The sequence below is a fragment of the Xenopus laevis genome, chromosome 1L (assembly GCF_017654675.1).
Source record: "Xenopus laevis strain J_2021 chromosome 1L, Xenopus_laevis_v10.1, whole genome shotgun sequence".
NCBI classification, from domain to species: Eukaryota; Metazoa; Chordata; class Amphibia; order Anura; family Pipidae; genus Xenopus; species Xenopus laevis.
This window is the reverse complement of record NC_054371.1, coordinates 106,222,312-106,242,271: the sequence shown is the minus strand read 5'-3', so window position 1 is coordinate 106,242,271 and position 19,960 is coordinate 106,222,312. Positions and strand designations below refer to the sequence as shown.

Genomic DNA, 19,960 nt, shown 5'->3' with positions numbered 1-19,960 from the left:
TGGGATGATTTGAAGCAGGCTGTTCATGCTCGGCAGCCATCAAATTTAACTGAACTGGAGACATTTTGTATGGACAAATGGTCAAAAATACTGCCATCCAGAATCCAGAAACTCATCAAAGGCTATAGGAGGCATCTAGAGGCTGTTACATTTGCAAAAGGAGGCTCAAATAAGTATTGATGTAATATCTCTGTTGGGGTGCCCAAATTCATGCACCTTTCTAATTTTGTTATGATGCATATTGCATATTTTCTGTTAATCCAATAAACTTTGTCACTGCTGAAATACTACTGTTTCCATAAGGCATGTTATATTGGCTCAGACAATTATAAACAAAACTCCAAAGAATTAAGAGAGGTTCCCAAACTTTTTCATATGACTGTAAGTTTACTTTAACCAGAACATTTCCTGCTGCTATTGCAGCCTTTCTCAGCTTAGTCTGCAAGTAAAATATCACTTCTTGTTGTTGTTATTATAATTATTATTATTATTATTATTATTATTATTATTATTATTAAGCGTTCACAGAGCCCAAGCTTATTTCTCAGCACTGTACAGCAGTAGGATGTATACATAAAACATGCAGATTACATAGAAATGCTTGAAATTATACTAACCCCTTTTTCATCCACTGTACCAAACAGTATTATCATCAGACAATGCAGTGCCAAACACAACAGATTCTATTTACAGTCTTTATTGCACTTAGGATGAAATTTGGGATGTGTTTTTAATACCATTCTACATGTAGCATAACTATACATAACTGTATATTTAATGATTGAGTCCCAAAAGTCTGAAACTGTTGTAGAGGTTTTTTTTTAACCTTTATGATCTCCACATAAATATACTATGTATTCATTCATGTAGCAAATTTCAAATGAGCTGTGCTTTCTTTTCTTAATAGCGGATTAGTTCCACTACATAATGCCTGTTCATATGGACACTACGAAGTAGCAGAGTTGCTTGTGAGACATGGGGCATCGGTCAATGTTGCAGATCTGTGGAAATTTACCCCTTTACATGAAGCAGCTGCTAAAGGAAAATATGAAATTTGCAAGCTGCTATTAAAGGTAACTTATGCACTTTACTTCAGAGAGTGTCAAATATTTTTATTATAGTTCAGAGAACACGTACTGCAAGTAAATTACACCTTTTTTTCATCCCTGTGTAAGTAAGAGAAAAAGTTATGTTTTAATGCTTGAGCGCTATTGCCTCAGTGCACAGATAAGGAGGTGCAGTTTTGATTTAATTCTTTAGTTTGATCATTTTCCTTTTATTTAATCAAGGCATTTCAAGTAGTGCTATAGTAAATAATAATCAGCTTTATAGATTAAGGATAATTTATTATGACCTCTTCTGGGACTCTGGCTTTGATGCTGAGATTATATCTAAAATCCTTGACCTAAAACAAGAGAAGACTACTGTTATTTAATGGGGTGGTTACCGTAATTTTTATTATGTTACAGAATTGGCAGTTCTAAGCATTTAATTATTTGCCTTCTTCTATTGACTGTCCAGATTTCAACTGGGGGTCACTGACCCCTTATAAAAAAAAAAATGCTCTGTAAGGCTACAAATTTATTGGTATTGCTATGTCCGGAGCATTCTCAATAACAGGCCCCATACCTAACATGTCAGGAATTTAAGACATTTGCCAAAGTCTTAACCTGTTTACCTCTGGAAAGCTGTACTTGCTATATCATTTTATGTAGCTTTGACTTCTATATTCTGAAATAATTATGTATTACGTGGACAAATTTATATGTATAAAGAAATAAGAAAAAAGTAGGAAAGACCTAATTTAAATTAAGAACTGCACTGTATAACTGAGAAGCATTAGTAATTTGCCTTGATGCTAAGGCTCACAACTTAAAGGAATCTAGTATTTAGCTTGGCTGGCTAAATATTTATCATTTATCAATTTAAAAAAAGATTTGGGGTTGAGATGAACATCAGGATGCTGAATTATGTGAAACCATCTTTAGAGCCATCACCTTCACACATTTTATGTTGAATATAAAATTAAAAGAATTATGTTCACTTTTTTCGTAGCATGGAGCAGATCCGACGAAAAAAAACAGGGATGGAAACACACCTTTAGATCTTGTAAAAGATGGCGACACAGACATTCAGGACTTGTTGAGAGGAGATGCTGCCTTGCTGGATGCAGCTAAGAAAGGTTGTTTGGCAAGAGTACAGAAACTTTGCACGCAGGAAAACATTAATTGTAGAGATACCCAGGGACGAAACTCAACACCACTTCATTTAGCAGGTGAGCTAAATAAAATCAGTTTCATTAATGTGTGGTGTGCTAATACAAATAGCAATTTATTTAGAGGTTCTCCAAAAGCTGTGTTTAATGAATGCCCCTTAACTTCTCATAGCCATAGCAGTGAGCCCTTCTACTATAGTATTGTGGATACTTACAAATGTGCTGTACAATAGATGCCCTTTCGTAAACTATGTTCAGAGGGGGCTTTAATTTTAGGTCAGGAGTTAAGAATAAGGGCCCGGATTTTGGTGCGATTTAATTTTGGATTGGGTCAAATGCTAGCTTTTGCACATATATTGTATATTTAGCACTTTTTATATCTCTAAATTGATTGTATTTTCTGAGCAGCTGGCTACAACAACTTGGAAGTTGCAGAATATCTCCTAGAACATGGAGCAGATGTAAATGCTCAAGATAAAGGGGGTCTCATTCCCTTACACAACGCAGCCTCATATGGGGTAAGAATTACACAACAGAGTTTAACAAAGCAGTTTAGTGCACACGTACTGAACATAGATATAGATTTTTTTCTTAGTGGGAGAATTTTGGTAATGCTCAACTAGACTCCTTACTCTCAATAAACAATTTGTGGTTTAACTTTTTATTTTACAATATTTTAAATTTTTTGTTTGTAGGATCCAATTAAAATAATTTACTCTATGCATCTTTGTTTTCTAATGTCTTGGTTTCGGGTTAAAAAAAGAGTCCAGGGTTGCTAAGTGCATTTTTTGCAAATAAATTAATGGTGGCAGGAAGTCTCAATAACGCTATAAATAATTATCTTGCATATTTTTTACATATTTATCTGGGAAAACTGGAAATTCCATTCTTTGCACAGGTATAGACAATGTATTTTTGGGAACACAAAGACTTCACTGTCGGTTACTATCAGGTTCGTCATTTATTTCAGTCTCCGACGGGACCAGGAACTGAATCTCTCCTAGCTAGTTTTAACTCTAATCATAATAACATAACATTAAACTATATTTAAACCCTATGGTATCCTATTGGGCAAAGATTTTATGTTTTTTAAAGGTGAAGTAAAGTTGAGTATTCCAGAGTGTCCATTTGCACATGACCAAAGTCATTAACATTTACTGTGGCTCCATTACACAATGTCCTGGGGTAAAAGTATAGTGATTTTGATCACTGTGTGGATGTCTAAAAAAACTGCCAACCCACAACATTTTTTTTTTTTACATCTCCTTAATTAGTGATTTAAGATAGAACAAAGTGAAAAAAATAAGAGGTTTGGTTGTATTACTACTATTATTCAGAGAAAAGTGTATTTGATATACTTTGTTTCTATCTTTTATTGATTGATTAGAGAAATTCTTAACTAGTTAACTTGTGAACTAATCTTTCTCAGCATGTAGATATTGCTGCCCTGTTGATCAAATACAACACTTGTGTAAATGCTACGGATAAATGGGCATTCACTCCTTTGCATGAAGCTGCACAGAAAGGAAGAACACAGCTATGTGCTCTGCTTTTAGCCCATGGTGCAGACCCTACAATGAAGAACCAGGAAAGCCAAACACCACTGGATCTTGCGACGGTCAGTTGAACATACTTTCTTCTAATACTTTCTATATAACTAAGTTTTTTTTATTTCTCGCTCTAGACAGGACAAAGGTTGTCCATGAAAGTAAGTTACATTGCATAATGTAATGGTTCTGATTAGGTACTTTTAAAACAAATGGCTAGTCCATTATAAAGCCTTCAATATAAGCAAACTCCTCCCTTTCCTGAACTGCAACCTTTATTATGATTGGAGATAAAGAGGACCTCATTACTTTTAGTTTTGTTTTGATCAGTGGTAATAATAGTTAATTTTTTGATTAATCTTATTATTAAGTTAAGTTATTTTTTTTAATTAAAACAAAAGCCAATAAGAATGTTCAGCACAAGCATGATCCATTAATTTAGAATGGGTTATACTGACCCTTTAAGGTAGTAATATTATGTATTCTACCAATTTTATGAAATCCCTATATGTGCACTATATAGTCCTTGCCCTTATTCTGTCTACTTTCATGAAAAATTGTTTCTTTAAATTAGTTTGCTGTTTCAACCCATACAGCTTGTTAAAACTCTTCTGATTTATCATGCAATCCTTCCCTTCTATTTATATATTTCTTTATCCTTCCAAATACCAATCCCAGGGAATATTGCAGGTATGTCTGGTTACCCATGGGTCATTCTGATTTGATTTTTTTTTAATAACATTTGTTGAAAAAAAGATTTCAGAGATGTTGATAAAAGTCCATGTTAGTGATCATACATGCATGGGATTCTTTATGTGGAAACCCATTATCCAGAAAGTTACTGGCTATGTGATCCGAACTGCAACCAGACCCACTGGTCATCATGAAACTAGGAGAAACATCAAACACAGAAAAAAAGAGAAGTACATATGTAGCATTCTGCGACTTAACCTGCAATTGCAATTCCTACCCACAAAATACCTGGGTACCTGGCTAGATGTAGGACTTGACCATGCTGCAATTATTTTATTGTATATGACTAGTTAGCTAGGGAGATGTAATGGACAGCTATGTGGAGGTGGTATATGAACATCTGCTGGCTTTAAGAAAGTACCAACATCCTAGTAAGAACTGAGTAAGAATTTTTTTTTTCCTTTCTTTATAGGCAGATGATATCCGAGCATTGCTTATAGATGCAATGCCCCCAGAAGCTTTACCTAGCTGCTTCAAACCACAAGCTACAGTTGTCAGTGCCTCTATCATCTCACCAGCATCTACTCCCTCTTGTCTTTCTGCTGCCAGTAGTATCGATAATCTCACAGGCCCTCTTGCAGAACTAGCAGTTGGTGGAGTATCAAATGCTGGTGATGGAGCTGCAGGAACAGAAAGAAAAGAAGGGGAAGGTAAATCTAAAGCACAAACCAGATGAACTGAGAGAAAATCTTTATGCTGCTAAAATAATTTATACATTAGTTGGTGACGTTCCTCTGCTCAGAAATGTATCAACCAATGTAGCAAATTTTGACATAGAGAGTCAGAAATCTGGCTTACCGTGTTATTGGAAAATGGAAGTAAATAAAGCAAAGTTGAAAAAAAAATTGAACTAAAACAAAGTAATTATTCTGCCCTTCCAGCAATTTGGCATTGTCTGATAGCCTCATGTACCTTTTTTCACAAGCTAAGTGAGTGAGAGATTTTGGTCCATGCCAGATCTCTTACAAGGCCAACTGCTGCTCCTACCCTTTAGCTCTTCACCTTCACTCCCCAAGGGGAAGGGTGGATGCGATACACAGAGTTGTTGGCAATGTGCAACCTGCAGAAGAGCAAAAGTGGCCAGAGTGCTCTGAGCAAGTTTACTTACTCTCTAGGATCAGTGTAATCCACTTGTGTCTGCATTGCACTTATATTTAGCTGATCACCCTAGTCAATTTAAAACTATACAATCTGGACACACGTAGATCAGATGTTTCATACCAATGGATAGTAATCTCTGGTTGCTGTGGATTTCTGGCTGGTGTATTTTGCCCCATGTTAGTTAATGAGTGCCAATACTGTATATTCATTAATGCAGTTTAGAATTTGTTGTGTTTGCTCAGTATTAGAAACTGTTGTCATGTTGAGGAACTGCATGCATCACTCTTTTTTCCATTCCTCAGTTACATGTCTTGACATGAATATAAATCAGTTTTTGAAAAGCCTTGGTCTGGAGCACCTACGAGATATCTTTGAAACAGAGCAGGTAGGAGGAACTGTCGCTTTGTTTAATCCACCATAATTTAGTATATCTAGGTACAAGAAATTTTCTGTAACCGTGTTAAGGACACCTTGTGTTTAATGATCCCTCACCTAATATTCCTATTTATGCTGGTTTGATTCTGTAGTCCCTTTCATCATCAGCTCAAACTTGTATTCAAACACACATCAGTTCCCCACCAATCATTCTAATATTTCCCCTCCTTGTCCCACACCTCAGCTATCTCACTCTCTGTCTCCATTCCATGCTTGCCCAGTACCATCCTTCCATTGATTATTTCTCTCATATTTCTCGCCTTCTATCTGCCTTCTTTTTTTTCCCCCTTTTTCCCCTCCTACCCTTCTTTAAAAGCCTTTCATCTCACCAATTTCCCTGCCTTTTGTGAAAGGTACGTCACTGCCCTTGCAAAACAAAATGTCAACATGAAATGGAATCTGTACAAAAGTTGAGGCTTCCAGGATGTCTGTGTGCTTTTCCAGAAAGAAAAATAGGTTTCACCACATCAGCTCAGTCATTGATTTTTGCAAATGTACACTGATAGCCTGTAAGCCTCTGCTAGATAATACCATCAAAACCTATTTCTCACAGAAGATGGGAACATAGGTGATTGACAGGCTTGTGGATTTGCTCTTTAGAACCATTTTATATTAACTGGATAATAAGTGGTTATCAAATTGTTTTTTTATTTTGTTTTAGAATTGTCAAAGGATGTGGTTTATATTTTTGAGCTTTGGCAGTGATAAAATGCCTTGTATGTTGTGTACTTAACTTCTTCTTTCAATCAATCTGGAAATTACATTAGCATATTAAAGTAACACCAAAAACTGAAAGTGTTCTAAAGTATTTTACATATAATATTCTGTTTGCATGCACTGGTAAAAGCTGTGTGTTTGCTTTAGAAGACTACTATAGTTTATATAAACAAGCTGCTGTGTAACCATGGGGGCAGCCATTCAGGCAGCTGGAAAAAAGTGTAAGGGCAGAGACACAAGTGGAGATTCTGGGAGATTGGAGACGTGTGTCTCTGCCATTAAAGACACAGGTTACATAGCACATAACAGCCCTGTCCAATACAATGGTGTTTTATCTGGTATGTGCTATGTAACCTGTGCCTTTTCTCCTTTTTTTTCATCTTGAGTGGCTCCCTCCATGGCTACACAGCAGCTTATTTATAGTAGTCTTCTGAAGCAAACACACAGTTTTTACCAGTGTAAAATCTGTTGCCCACTGTAATTTGTTATTGTTCTTCTATTTTAGATCACTTTAGATGTGTTGGCTGATATGGGTCATGAAGAGTTGAAGGAGATTGGGATTAATGCTTATGGCCATCGTCACAAGTTAATCAAAGGCGTTGAAAGACTTTTAGGAGGTCAACAAGGTACATTTAAAGAGTGCTCACTTTTTTTTTTTTTTTTGTAGCAGAGGACAGGTGGTTTATCGGATGAGACTATTAGATAGGAACGCTTGATCAGTGCAAGCATAGAGCCAGTTTATAGCATTGGAAAATATATCTCAAAATTGAAGCATTAATGATTTGAAGAATAAAAAATTATGCTAATTCCCACCACCACCACATTCTTGGTGTCATCCTTTATAGGATAAAGTTGGCTATACATTGAGCAATTTGGCTCAATTGAATAGCCTTTGATTCATGTCTGGACAAATGTTAGCGACTGATCAACTGTTCTGGGGTGTGACTGGTACAATCTGGTCATTCATGTGATAAGCACACTGAAATATCCACATATGTCTGCCAATCTTAAAGGATATGTAAGCCCAACAGTCCATTTTTTCATAGTGAAAGAACATGAAACTTTTCATTGTACATTAATTAAAAATGCTCCATTGTTTTTGTTTTTTGTAATTGTAACTTGAGTTGTATTTTCTGTCCCCTTTCTGCACTTCAGGAACTTTTAAACAGTGTAGTAGAAGTCAGCTCTTCTCTTAGGATTGCTTCTGCTGCATCTTGCAGTACAAACAACTTGAAATTACTGAAATTGTTTAACTGGAAATTTGCTTTTTACATGACATTTTCTTCCATTTAGTAAAAATGTATTTTTGGATATGCACCCCTTTAAGTTAGATTTTTTTTTCCTATGGTGTTTTTGCCCTTTTAAAAAATAACATATCCTAGCACCTCTTTTCTAGCTAAAAACACAAGAAAGCTTTTAGATTTGACCTACTAGTGACATGCTTTACCTGCCCCTGTGCAGAGTTCCTTTCTTTATGAGTCCCCAACAAATACATTGCAGAGTGAAATTAATTCATTGTTGTACTTGCGTAGTTTAGCACGCAAAAGTATTTTTTCCCACCATCCCTCTGGAATTCTCTCAAACAGGCTGTCCGACTTCACCTGCTTATTTCTGATCTTGCCCACTCCCACACCTTGTGTCTCATTCCCTCATGTAAGCTCTTTTGCACAGGGTCATCCTCACCTTTTGTACTGGTACTGGTCATTATTTATGTAACTCTGTATGTTATATGTATGAAATTCATTTGATTTCTTTGTATAAACACTTATATTTTACAGCGCTGCTCAATATGTTGGTGCTCTAAAAATACATGTTATTAATAATAATAATGATTTCTGATGGTTTGTTATGGACAACATCACCGGTCATGCTTCACTCCAGTTTTTACACAGCATGATAAATAAAATAGGCCCCTTAAAGTATGTCTGTTAAACATTGTTTACATAGTGGTGTTAGCACTAACTTAATATAACTGTTAGGCTAATGCCACATTGGGCTGAATATTGGCCTACTGAAATATACAAGCAAGAATCAGACACTATGCTGGCATCAGACTCCTACCTAGCCCACACGCAGATCCATTGAGCCAACACAATGGATCAAGGTGGAGGCATTGTAGAGGCTGATTTGGCTTTAGCCTTGTGGGATAAAAACATACAGTTTAATCTACAGTTCTTTCAATTCTAATGTCCTTAACTGCTTCTCTGGAGTTCATATCTTATATTTAACTGTGATAGATCCTGCACAAATGAGCCCATAGGCTATAACATTTCATATGTGGTTTTGTTAACCTGACCCTTTGTAAATTTCAGGAACGAATCCTTATTTGACATTTCACTGTGTGAGCCAAGGAACTGTTCTCCTGGATCTCGCATCAGATGATAAAGAACACCAATCAGTGGAGGAAGAGGTAAAAGATGGTCTTGCAACCTCTATTTTAATCAGTTAAAATAAACCTGTGTTAAGATATTTGTTGACAGTTGTAGGCTTGGGCACTATACTTAGGAAAGAATTATACTGGTTACAAGTACCGTACTTTCAATGAGTTTGTGTTAAATTGTATCATAACATGTACAAGGGATTAACAGTGCTTGAAGGCATTAAAGCAGTTTTGGCTTAAAGGGTTAGTTAACCTTTAAACTTGTATTTTATTCGGAAGTGTTATTCTAAAACAATTTGCTGTTAACCTTCAGTTTTCGTTTTTTTGTGGTTTATTTGAGAAGAACAATTTGGAAGTCAAAAAGGAAGATGAATAGTAATAAATAGGAAGGACCATTAAAAAGTTGCTTAGATTATATTGTAAGCCATTGTGGGTAGGACAATTATCTACTGTAGCCGTTTGTCTGTATGTCAGTTACTATGTACAGACCTGCAAAATATGATTGTCTGCTATTAATAAATGTAATCGTAATGAGAATGGATCATCTGTAATGCAATAAATGTTAGTTGATGGGGAAACCTGTCCTTTTCAAGTATTTTTTTTTTATTGTTTTTCACATTCCAAAAAGAAAATATAAAGACTTTCATAGAAAAGACAAAAAAATTATAAAGACTGGATCACTCACTGTGCAACCTTTGGACACTTCATTATTTTATCCATTAAAGCACAATTACAGATGACCCCTTGTTTAGATCACAAACACCCCCAAAATGTACCTTGGTGTGTTATTTTGCTCATTTATTCACCATCTGTAGAAATTATTTGGTATAGTTTAGGTATTGGTAATGTGTGTAGTAATTGTTATCTACAGAAAATAACATTTACATGGATTTTGTTTTGTTCTATTCCTATTAAATTAAAGATGCAAAACTCTATACGTGAGCACAGAGATGGTGGCAATGCTGGAGGAGTTTTCAATCGATACAATGTCATCAGGGTAAGGCTGAATTATGTATTTGTACACGGTTATCTCAATGTATTACTCTCCATATTTTTATTGATTTCCTTAAGGAGCAGTTTAGAATAAATACCCTTCCCTCTGCACATTATCAGTTGTATTTTACCTTAAGCTTATAAAGTTATTATTATCCTTGATACAGCAATGACATATTAATCAACCCTTTGCAGATATTGTTCATAATTCACATCACTCCTTGCCCCAGTGTAGGTTACAGTCTAATTTCCCTAGCACAGTGAGACCTGAGAACCTGGAAGAAACCCATGCAGAAACCCAAGAAACACACTCTTTGCTGATAGGGTTTTAAACCCAGTAACCCCCAGTGCTTCAAGGCAGCAACCTTATTAGGTCTATTCATATAGCGGAATATAAACTGAATGTTTGTCTATGTTCTTAAAATATGAAATTCTTTATATAGTGGAATAGCAATGCTACAAAACTATTTTGGTTTAATAAAAGTATTTAAATGGTGCCCAATTTACAGTGGTCCAGTTACAATTGTGTACTTTTAACATTTTCTTTTTTTACCCCCAGATTCAGAAGATAGTGAATAAAAAACTCAGGGAGAGGTTCTGCCACAGACAAAAAGAGGTCTCAGAGGAAAACCACAACCATCACAATGAGCGAATGCTATTTCATGGTATGTTGGCTCTGTTAAAAAAAGGAAGGGGGGGATATCAAATACATCATCATTTGAATGGCAGGCATTTTGTAATAGTTGGTATGTAATAATCAAGTGCAGAAAAAAGTACAGCCATTTGAAAAAGCCGTACTAAAATATGCCATTGGGGACACACAGAATGAAATACACACAAGTACCAATTCTTTTTAATAAATAATTACTTTAATTGTAATCATCACATCAAGTTGTGTTAAATGACTTGTTTTGGAAATCTAGCACTTTTCACACTGGGTTTTTAGCACAAATCGTATAACACAGCTTGACATATAGGCCCCAAATTTTAATTTAAAGAGCCATATTTTGAGAGAAGCTTTTAAGAGTGATCCAGGGCTAAGTTCAAAACTTTGACAACTGCTGCAGCTGTGCCCATCAGGGATCAGTGTGGTCTGCACTGTCAAAGCACTGTGCTTGAACTGGGGGCACTGCTCCCTTCTACAGTGAAGTGCAGTGACGGGGGCATGGGGGGGGTTGAAGGTGCAAGAGGCTTCAGACCCTGACTTGAGAGCATCAGAGAAAAGGCTAAAGGCAGCTTTCTGCATCTTTACTTTAGCTGGGATTTCTTTAAGTACATTTACACTCCCTAGTGAATGCTATTTTGTGTACACAACAGGGGCATTTTCTCTATTTAATCCACTTGGTGATATGGTGTTTAATTTGCAGTTTCAAGTAATTTCTAAATTAGATCACACGTTCACTCTCCCCTCCTCTCCTAGGTGGTTCTACTCTATCCATCACCTTAAACTTCAGTTCAGTTGCACTCTATGTAGCCTCCAAGAAGTTAGTAGTTATAGTTTGGAGGCCCTTTATCTGTACAGGTGGTAGATATGTGATTTTTTATACAGTTTGTAATCTTGTCTATACTATTTTCTAATTAGTTACCACTTTACATTGTTCAAATGTGTGAACTAATCCCTGTTTATTACAAAACTACAAAGTTTGCATTCTAGGCAAATATTTGCTGATATTTTGTTGACTGGCACTGGCAAAACTACCCTGGATACTAAGAATTGTCTTGTTATGCTCCTTATTACTGAAATCAAACTTGTTTCACTTTCTTTTTTTTTTTAATTCCCTTTTTTTAGGCTCTCCCTTTATTAATGCTATTATTCACAAAGGCTTTGATGAGCGGCATGCGTACATTGGGGGTATGTTTGGAGCTGGTATATACTTTGCAGAAAACTCATCTAAAAGCAACCAGTACGTGTATGGCATAGGTGGAGGTACCGGCTGCCCAACTCACAAAGACAGGTCATGTTATATTTGCCACAGGTATTTACCTTTCCTAATATCATATTGACTGTAAAGCAGGCCCGGACTGGCAATCTGTGGGTTCTGGCAAATGCCAGAGGGGCTGCTATAAGGTGCCATAGAAAGTCAGTATTTAGTGGGCTGGCGGAGGCTGTTTGGGCCTCTGTGTGAGCTGATTGGGCTTCTGTGTACCTGAAATGCCAGGGCCTATTTTAATTCTCAATCCGGACCTGCTGTAAAGTTATATTCAGCCAATACTACAACAGAATTAAATTATATGCAGGTATAGGACTCGTTATCCAGAGACCCATCATCCAGAAAGCTCCGAAATTAGGGGACAGCTATCTACCATAGACCACATTTTAAGCAAATTTCTAATTTTTAGAAATGATTTCTTTTTTTCTCTGGGATAATAAAACAGCACCTTGTACTTGATCCAAACTAAGGTATAATTAATTCTTATTTAGGGTACAACAATCTTATTGGTCTTATTTAAAGGAAAACTACCCCCCCAAAAAGAATACTTAAGCAACAGTTTATATCAAATTGAATGACATATTAAAGAATCTTACCAAACTGGAATATATATTTACATAAATATTGCCATTTTACATCTCTTGCCTTGAACCACCATTTCGTAACTCTATCTGTGCTGCCTCAGAGATCACCTGACCAGAAATACTACAACATTAACTGTAACAGGAAGAAGTGAGGAAGCAAAAGGCAGAACTCTGTCTGTTAATTGGCTCATGTGACCTTACATGTGGTTTGTATGTGTGCACAGTGAATCGTACGATCTCAGGGGACGGCCCTTATTTTTTAAAATGGCAATTTTCTATTTATGATTACCCAATGGCACATACTACTAAAAAAGTATATTATTATGATAATGGTTCATTTACATGAAGCAGGGTTTTACACATGAGCTGTTTTACTCAGTATCTTTTAATGGAGACCTACATTGTTTGGGGGGTATAGTTTTCCTTTAATGTTTAAATTATTTTAATAGACATAAATTATTGAGATCTAAATTATGTAAAGATCCTGGAAGACCCCAGGTCCTAAGCATTCTGGATAACCGGTCTCATACGCTGTATATAGGTCTTTACATGTTTATCTCTGACGTATTTAGCATATTCACAAAAAGGATTGCACACTCCAATAATCGAATACAAGATTTATTAATAAATAATTACATTATATAAAAATGCCCTACACAATTCAAGCGTGTTCATCAAAAAATACAAAAAAGCAGCCCTTCTTTCTGTATTTTTCTCCTGATAAAGACTGTAATGGTTGAAATGCGTAGGGCATTTTATTTGATATAATTATTTATTAATAAATGTTGTCATTTTTGGAGTGTGCAATCCCATTTGTAAATATCACTGAGGATCTGACTGAACAACCATTTGAGCCATAACACGCTTATTTTCCTTTTTACTACCAATTTACATTCATGTGGAAAATGAATAATATTAGAAAGTGCCCATGCTAAGCCATTTAGTGGGGAACTCTAATACCCATAGGAAAGAAAGAAATGTAACGTAACTACTTAGTGTTCACATTGACACATTCATCTGCTTTAATAAATGTGTCCTGAAAATAACGAAGAAAGCACAAATTACATGATGTGTGCAGAATTTAACTAAAATAAATATATACTGTAGTTTCTCATGTGGAGAAGGTAAATACCCATAGAAAAGGTGTAGGTGGAATAATGCTTCCTAATATTGTACAGTAGGAATGGTGCGTCTGGTACAAGCTGTCCCTGAGCTGAGCAAGCAAAGTCTTAATGTCAGGAGCTGAATTTATTAGTTCTTTTATTCCTGTGGCATGACATGCAGTACTTCATACTATGTCACAAATGCTGGAACATTGTGTTCATGATTTATTGGTGGCCTTTCAAGTATTGGTTCATAACAGTGAAAATCATTTCCTGCCATTTTTTGGGAGATAAACCATTTTCTGTGCTCTTTTCTTAGCTATGGTATAAGTTAAAGGGGAACTGTGCCTATTAAAGAATGCCTTACAGTGTAGTGGGTATTAATAAATATGTTTCACAATTTTTTTATTATTTTTTTTTCTTAAAGTTGTTTATTTAGGTGAGTCACCTAAAGCATTTTTTGCTGAAAATCTTGTGCTGCCACTAAGGTATTTCATCTTTGTGGTTGAGTTTTATGCAGTTGAAAGAAATGATAGTTTGAGAAACCACAATCCTTTTTCTACTGCTTCCCAGAGCCTTGTAGGAGCCAAAGTTACAACTTTGCAGTGCATGGACACACACTATAATGTAAAAAAATTAGATGGGCAGTAAATGATGTCTCAACATTAAAGTTAAGAAAAAGGGAATAGCAAAATACTATTATGGATTTTTGCTTCCACAATAAACCTTGAAAAATATATTATATATTGCCCTCTTTCTACTGTAAATGCACTAGAGATGCAGCCCACCAGACCTGCTCCAAACATAAGTGTTGTGGGAGGGGAGGAGGTGGAGAAGGGGCCTGCATTAGAACAGCCCCAGAATGATCCCTGGATCAAAGTCCCTCGAATAAAACTGGTAAATTGTACTGTAGCTCTTCTGACTTTATACAGTTACTAGTTTTCTCATCCTGACACACACCTCTTGCTACAACCTTGCCGGAAACTGGATACATCCCATAGGTGTTCATGACAGGTGGCATATGGATGTTTATTTGGTTCCCACGCTTGTGTGTCACTCTGACATGCAACCTGGTACTTGCCGACTGCTTGTGGCAGCCATTAAATGAAGGGCTATGTTGTGAAAATGTGAACAATCCCTCAGCCTATAGGAACTTTGGTCTGCCTCCCTAACAATGACTTCTGAGGCATCAGGAAAATGAGCTGCTGAAGGAATGGCAACAGGAGTTTTTGGGAAAGCAGGAGAGCAATGTCCAGCACTCCCTGCTTTTCTGCTTTTTTTCTGCTTTTTTTCTGCTTTTTTTCTGCTTTTTTTCTGCTTGTGGAGATACAAGTACTGTTGATTTCTCTGTTTTCATCCCAGAGACAGAGAATGAAATGTGCCATTTTACATTTAATATAATACCAGAAAGCACTGAGAAATAATTCTGTATCGTTTTCCCCCCCAAATCAGACAAATGCTATTCTGCAGAGTGACTCTTGGCAAATCCTTCTTGCAATTCAGCACAATGAAGATGGCGCATGCTCCTCCAGGACATCATTCAGTGATTGGCCGTCCAAGTGTTAATGGTTTAGCTTATGCAGAGTATGTAATCTATAGAGGAGAACAGGTAAGTGTAATGTATTGTGCAGTGAGCCTGGTTTTTTCACTAAATTGATACAGTCATAACAAATATCCCCTTATTAAAATAAAGTAAACAGTTTTCATAGTCCTAGTTTACTAGTGTTATCTCCCACATTAGAGTTTCAGATGCCCCTCCTAATGTAAGATATAAGGATATTAAAAATCATCAAGGAATTCTGTGACCATATAAAGGCACAAAGTTGCTCAGATAGTGGGGAAAAAAAGCCAATGTGTTCTGAAACACTCCGTTGTAAGCAAACAATAGCATCAGTACCTGCTAGTCAGTTCACATGGTTGGGGTATTTCAGCCAGGAAATACCATAGTGCACTTTCTACAGGTATGAGATCCATTATCTGGAAACCTGTTATCCAGAAAGCTCTGAATTACAGGAAGCACAACTCCCACAGAGCCCATTTTAATCAAATCATTCTATTTTTTATAAATTTATACTGCTGCAAGACAATCCTGTTGGGAATCATGTTTAAATGGTTTTTAGCAGACTTAAGGGATGGTGATCCAAATTATGGAAATACCCCTTATCCCGAACATCCCAGGTCCTGAGCATTTTGGATAACAGGTCCCATACCTATACCACAGATCTATTTGGAGCAAACTTGCATTTTCTCCAGTGGATAAAAGCTGTACGTGGTCTTACAAGTTTTTTTTACAAATAGCTTTTAGCAACTGTAAGAACATAATACGAAAGTATCTCTTCAGGTTAAAGCATTGTGGGGCTATAAATCTACTAATTATTTCATTGTATCTAGTGCCTGTTTCAAGGAATCATTTATCATGTATGTATGTATGTATGTGTATGTGTATATATATGTATATATGTGTATATAAACATGTATAGAGAGAGAGAGAGAGAGCGAGAGAGAGAGATAGTCAAAAAATAACGCACTCAACAGGCTCAGTTTAGAGTAACTGATTTTAATAGAAAAAACTTTCTTTGGTCTTTCTATTAAAATCACTCTATTTGAGCCTGTCGCTATATATATCAAGGTCATGCTTTTTCCCCTTTACTCAGGTGTTCAATACCTACATCTTAAAAAGGGGGAGTGGACAATTACTTTGCAAGCACCAAAGTAAAACATGTTTGCCAAAACAGCACTACTTTATCACATAGTGAATGTTGTTTTCAGATTTCTTTCTTATTGTGGGCTTTTAAACAAGCACATTCAATTATACAGATATGAATTACAAACTGAAAGTAATTGCATCCCTAATATACATCCACCAATAGAAATAAAAATGGGAAACTACTGTGGGCATTGTTTACTACCTGGTAACCAATCAATGGAAACCAAGAGAACTGCAAAGCAGGAAGTAGTGTTCTGTTATGTTAGACATCCAGTCACTGCAGACTTTATACATTACATTTTTGGCTAACTAACTATATTAGAAACATTTTATATTTTGCCCAGCCTATCTATTTACCCAGTTTTTGTTTCTATACTGAACAAGGTTATAAGAATATGCAGAATAAGGGACTTGATGTTGTACATAAGATAATGGTGATATGGGGGAATTGAAAGATGGAACATAACTGATAATGTATTTTGTCATTGTGCAGGCATACCCAGAATATCTCATAACATACCAGATAATGAAGCCAGAAACCCCTTTGCAGGCTGCCACAACAGCTGAACAAAAGACTTAGTAAGAAACTAAACCCAAGGGACGTGGATTTTCAAGCAAGAAGTGAGCAGTAAGCGACTGACTCTGGGAAGTGGCTCCATAAAAAGGAAAGCCCTGAAGCCTGGAAATAAGCTGTACCTTATTAAGTGTTACATTGATGGTTCTATTGGGAGTGGAAGCGTTCTTCCGTGCTAGTCTTCCTGTTGAAGAAATGTTTACATGGTGCTGCCTTTTAACAAACTTTTCTGAGGCTCGTTTCCAATATGTTATCCAAGACAAACGACCTAAATCTTGTTTTAGATTTCAGGATCGCTACCAATGATGTTCCACAATGGTATTTCCCGAGTGGTTAAACTGGATGTTTTATGTATGTGTAACAGTAATGTTTATCCGCTTTCAGCTCAAGTACCCCGAGTACCGAGGAGCCTATTTATTTGTTTTTATATTTGTGTATACATGACCCAATGTTACTTTCCTTTGCACAAACATTTGTTCCTAAACAATGCAATATTTACTATTCCCAACCTAAAAAACTCAGTCATGGATCATTTTCTTTTTCCCCTCTTTGCACTTTTTTGAATAATCATACCGCTTGGAAATGAAGGAGAAACAAAGACCGACCAAGGAACATTACATATAGTAACACCATAACACTAAAAAGCCCACTTCATGGGATGCTTTGAGGAAGGTTGGCTGCACATTAGTGCAGTATGGGAGTTTTAATAGACTTCATAGGAAGGTATTTGAGAATTTTTCCTCAGTGAAGATTCTCCTTATTTGCTTAGCAAAGGTGTAGTAAAGTAGATGCTGCTCTTCTGCTATTCTCATACTCCCAGCAAACTTTGCCAGACAGCCGAACTATATAACAACAAGGTGGGTAGGTCAGAACTGAAGATATCATTAGATTTTGTAACAGAAATGTCCTCTGCCAGCAATTTGCCATGTTTACATCTCTGTAAGTGCAAAAGAAATCAATATTGGCTGATGAAGCAGACTTCTTCAAAGGGGTCTGCAGAAATAAAGAACATTATGCTGAACTTTGTGTTGTTTGTTAACTTGTATCATTGTCACTCTGCTTGGCAATACTCAATTGATTCATAGTATAGCAAATAAATCCACTGGAGAGCAAGTCAAGTTTATGTGTAGTGTTTATTTAAAGATGCATAGCACTACATGTTTCGGACCTCTTGGGTCCTTCCTCTGGTGCAGTTGAAGAACACTATTTTAGAGTCAGCCTATTTAAGGTCACCCCCCCCCACCAAATCATGTGACACAAACCAAAAGTTCCCAGTGTACACAGCTCTATTTTGTGGCCAGGTGTAATAACAAGCTTTTCAGATACTACCATAGGGGGACATTGAGAAAAGTGTGGACATGAGGTCAGGCTGTTTTGGAATTGGTAGAGTAGTCCACATTCTGTTACTCATCTCTGTATTAAAACTAGGGATGCACCGAATCCACTATTTTGGATTCGGCCAAACCCCCGAATCCTTTGTAAAAGATTCGGCCGAATACCGAACCGAACCCTAATTTGCATATGCAAATTAGGGGTGGGAAGGGGAAAACATTTTTTACTTCATTGTTTTCTGACAAAAAGTCAAGGGATTTCCCTCCCTGTCCCTAATTTGCATATGCAAATTAGGGTTCGGATTCGGTTTGGCTGGGCAGAAGGATTCGGCCGAATCCGAATTCTGCTGAAAAAGGCCGGATTCGGTGCATCCCTAATTAAAACTCTATAGCAAATTCCTGCTATGTGAAAGTACATTTAAATGTCCACTGGAGGTCACTGTTACTCAATGGTAAAGAGAGTAGTTTGGCTCATGGACACTATTATTGTCTACAAAGTTATCCAATTTAATATAGAATCCACTATGAAGTGGAATTGAACAAAAGGCACATGGTACACCTGTCCCACACCTTACAACATAGGGAGGGGATATCCTTCAACATTTCCAAAGAGAAGGCATGAACACTGGAGCATGTAGAAATGACATAGCATTACATCCTTTGAATTGGAATGTGGGCATTATGACTAGTGCCCAGGGTCAGACTGGGCTAGTGGGACACTAGGTAAAAACCCAGTGGGCCCCCGTCGACCCATACCCCCACCTGTCTACTGCCGGCGCTGCCGACTGATCTCCTGGGGGACCTAGAGGGGAAGTTTCAACTGGGGGGCCCCTGTGGCAGATGCCCACATGAGCCGCCAACTCTCCAGTCCGACTATGCTGGTGCCACACGGGGACCGAAAATCAGCCCCTATTAGCGTCCTCTTTTGCCTGCACCTAGACCCATTGTGTTGGCTTGGGTGCATGCACAACACTGATTTGGGTGTGAGACCGCAAAGTCTTGTGTTTCTTCACTGAAATTAGCAGCTTGTGTCTGCACCTGAGCCAATGCAATGATTCTGGGTGCAGGCAGAAGAAGGGGCCTTTTTTTTGTGTACACCTTAGCAATCAACCTGTAGCAACCAATCGGTGATTAGTTATGCTTAGCCAGCTAGCAGTAGATCAGTGAAAGCAAACTTCATTGGTTGCCATGTGTTACTGCCAAGATGCAAATTTGCCCAGTTTTATTAAAAGAGCCTACATAGTCTGTTATCTACAGTATGTTATCTACAGCATACCATTTCTAGGGGATATTAAGTACCGGCTTTTTTTAAAGTCTTTACCTGGTGCTGCTACAGTTGTTTTTTTTCCTTGCTGTATGTGGTGCATGATGAAGTTCACATCACATTCTAAGGCAGGGGTCAGCAACCTTTACTATCAAAAGAGCCATTTTGCCCCTCTCCCACTAAAGAAAAACACTCTGGAGCCGCAAAACATAACACAGCTTATAAACTTTTTTAAACTTTTATTTTTAACTGTTACAACAACAGAATACAACAAACAGAAGTGCATTGTGTATATGCAGGGCTACTTTGAAATAAATTAAACACT

General features: G+C 36.9%; 1 protein-coding gene across 4 annotated transcripts in view; it reads left to right on the top strand.

Annotated features, from left to right (window-relative positions):
- The window catches only part of tnks.S (tankyrase, TRF1-interacting ankyrin-related ADP-ribose polymerase S homeolog), a 128,408-nt gene extending 110,347 nt beyond the window's left edge, over positions 1-18,061 (top strand). For all 4 annotated transcript variants that reach the window (XM_041582082.1, XM_041582077.1, XM_041582075.1 and 1 more), the window contains 13 exon segments: positions 908-1,073; positions 2,056-2,275; positions 2,624-2,733; positions 3,645-3,833; positions 4,928-5,165; positions 5,919-6,001; positions 7,274-7,394; positions 9,081-9,178; positions 10,071-10,145; positions 10,701-10,806; positions 11,931-12,117; positions 15,212-15,368; positions 16,960-18,061. In XM_041582082.1, coding sequence (XP_041438016.1) covers positions 908-1,073; positions 2,056-2,275; positions 2,624-2,733; positions 3,645-3,833; positions 4,928-5,165; positions 5,919-6,001; positions 7,274-7,394; positions 9,081-9,178; positions 10,071-10,145; positions 10,701-10,806; positions 11,931-12,117; positions 15,212-15,368; positions 16,960-17,046 — 1,837 coding nt within the window. In that variant the 3' untranslated portion in view covers positions 17,047-18,061.
- The last annotated feature ends 1,899 nt before the right edge of the window (positions 18,062-19,960 follow it).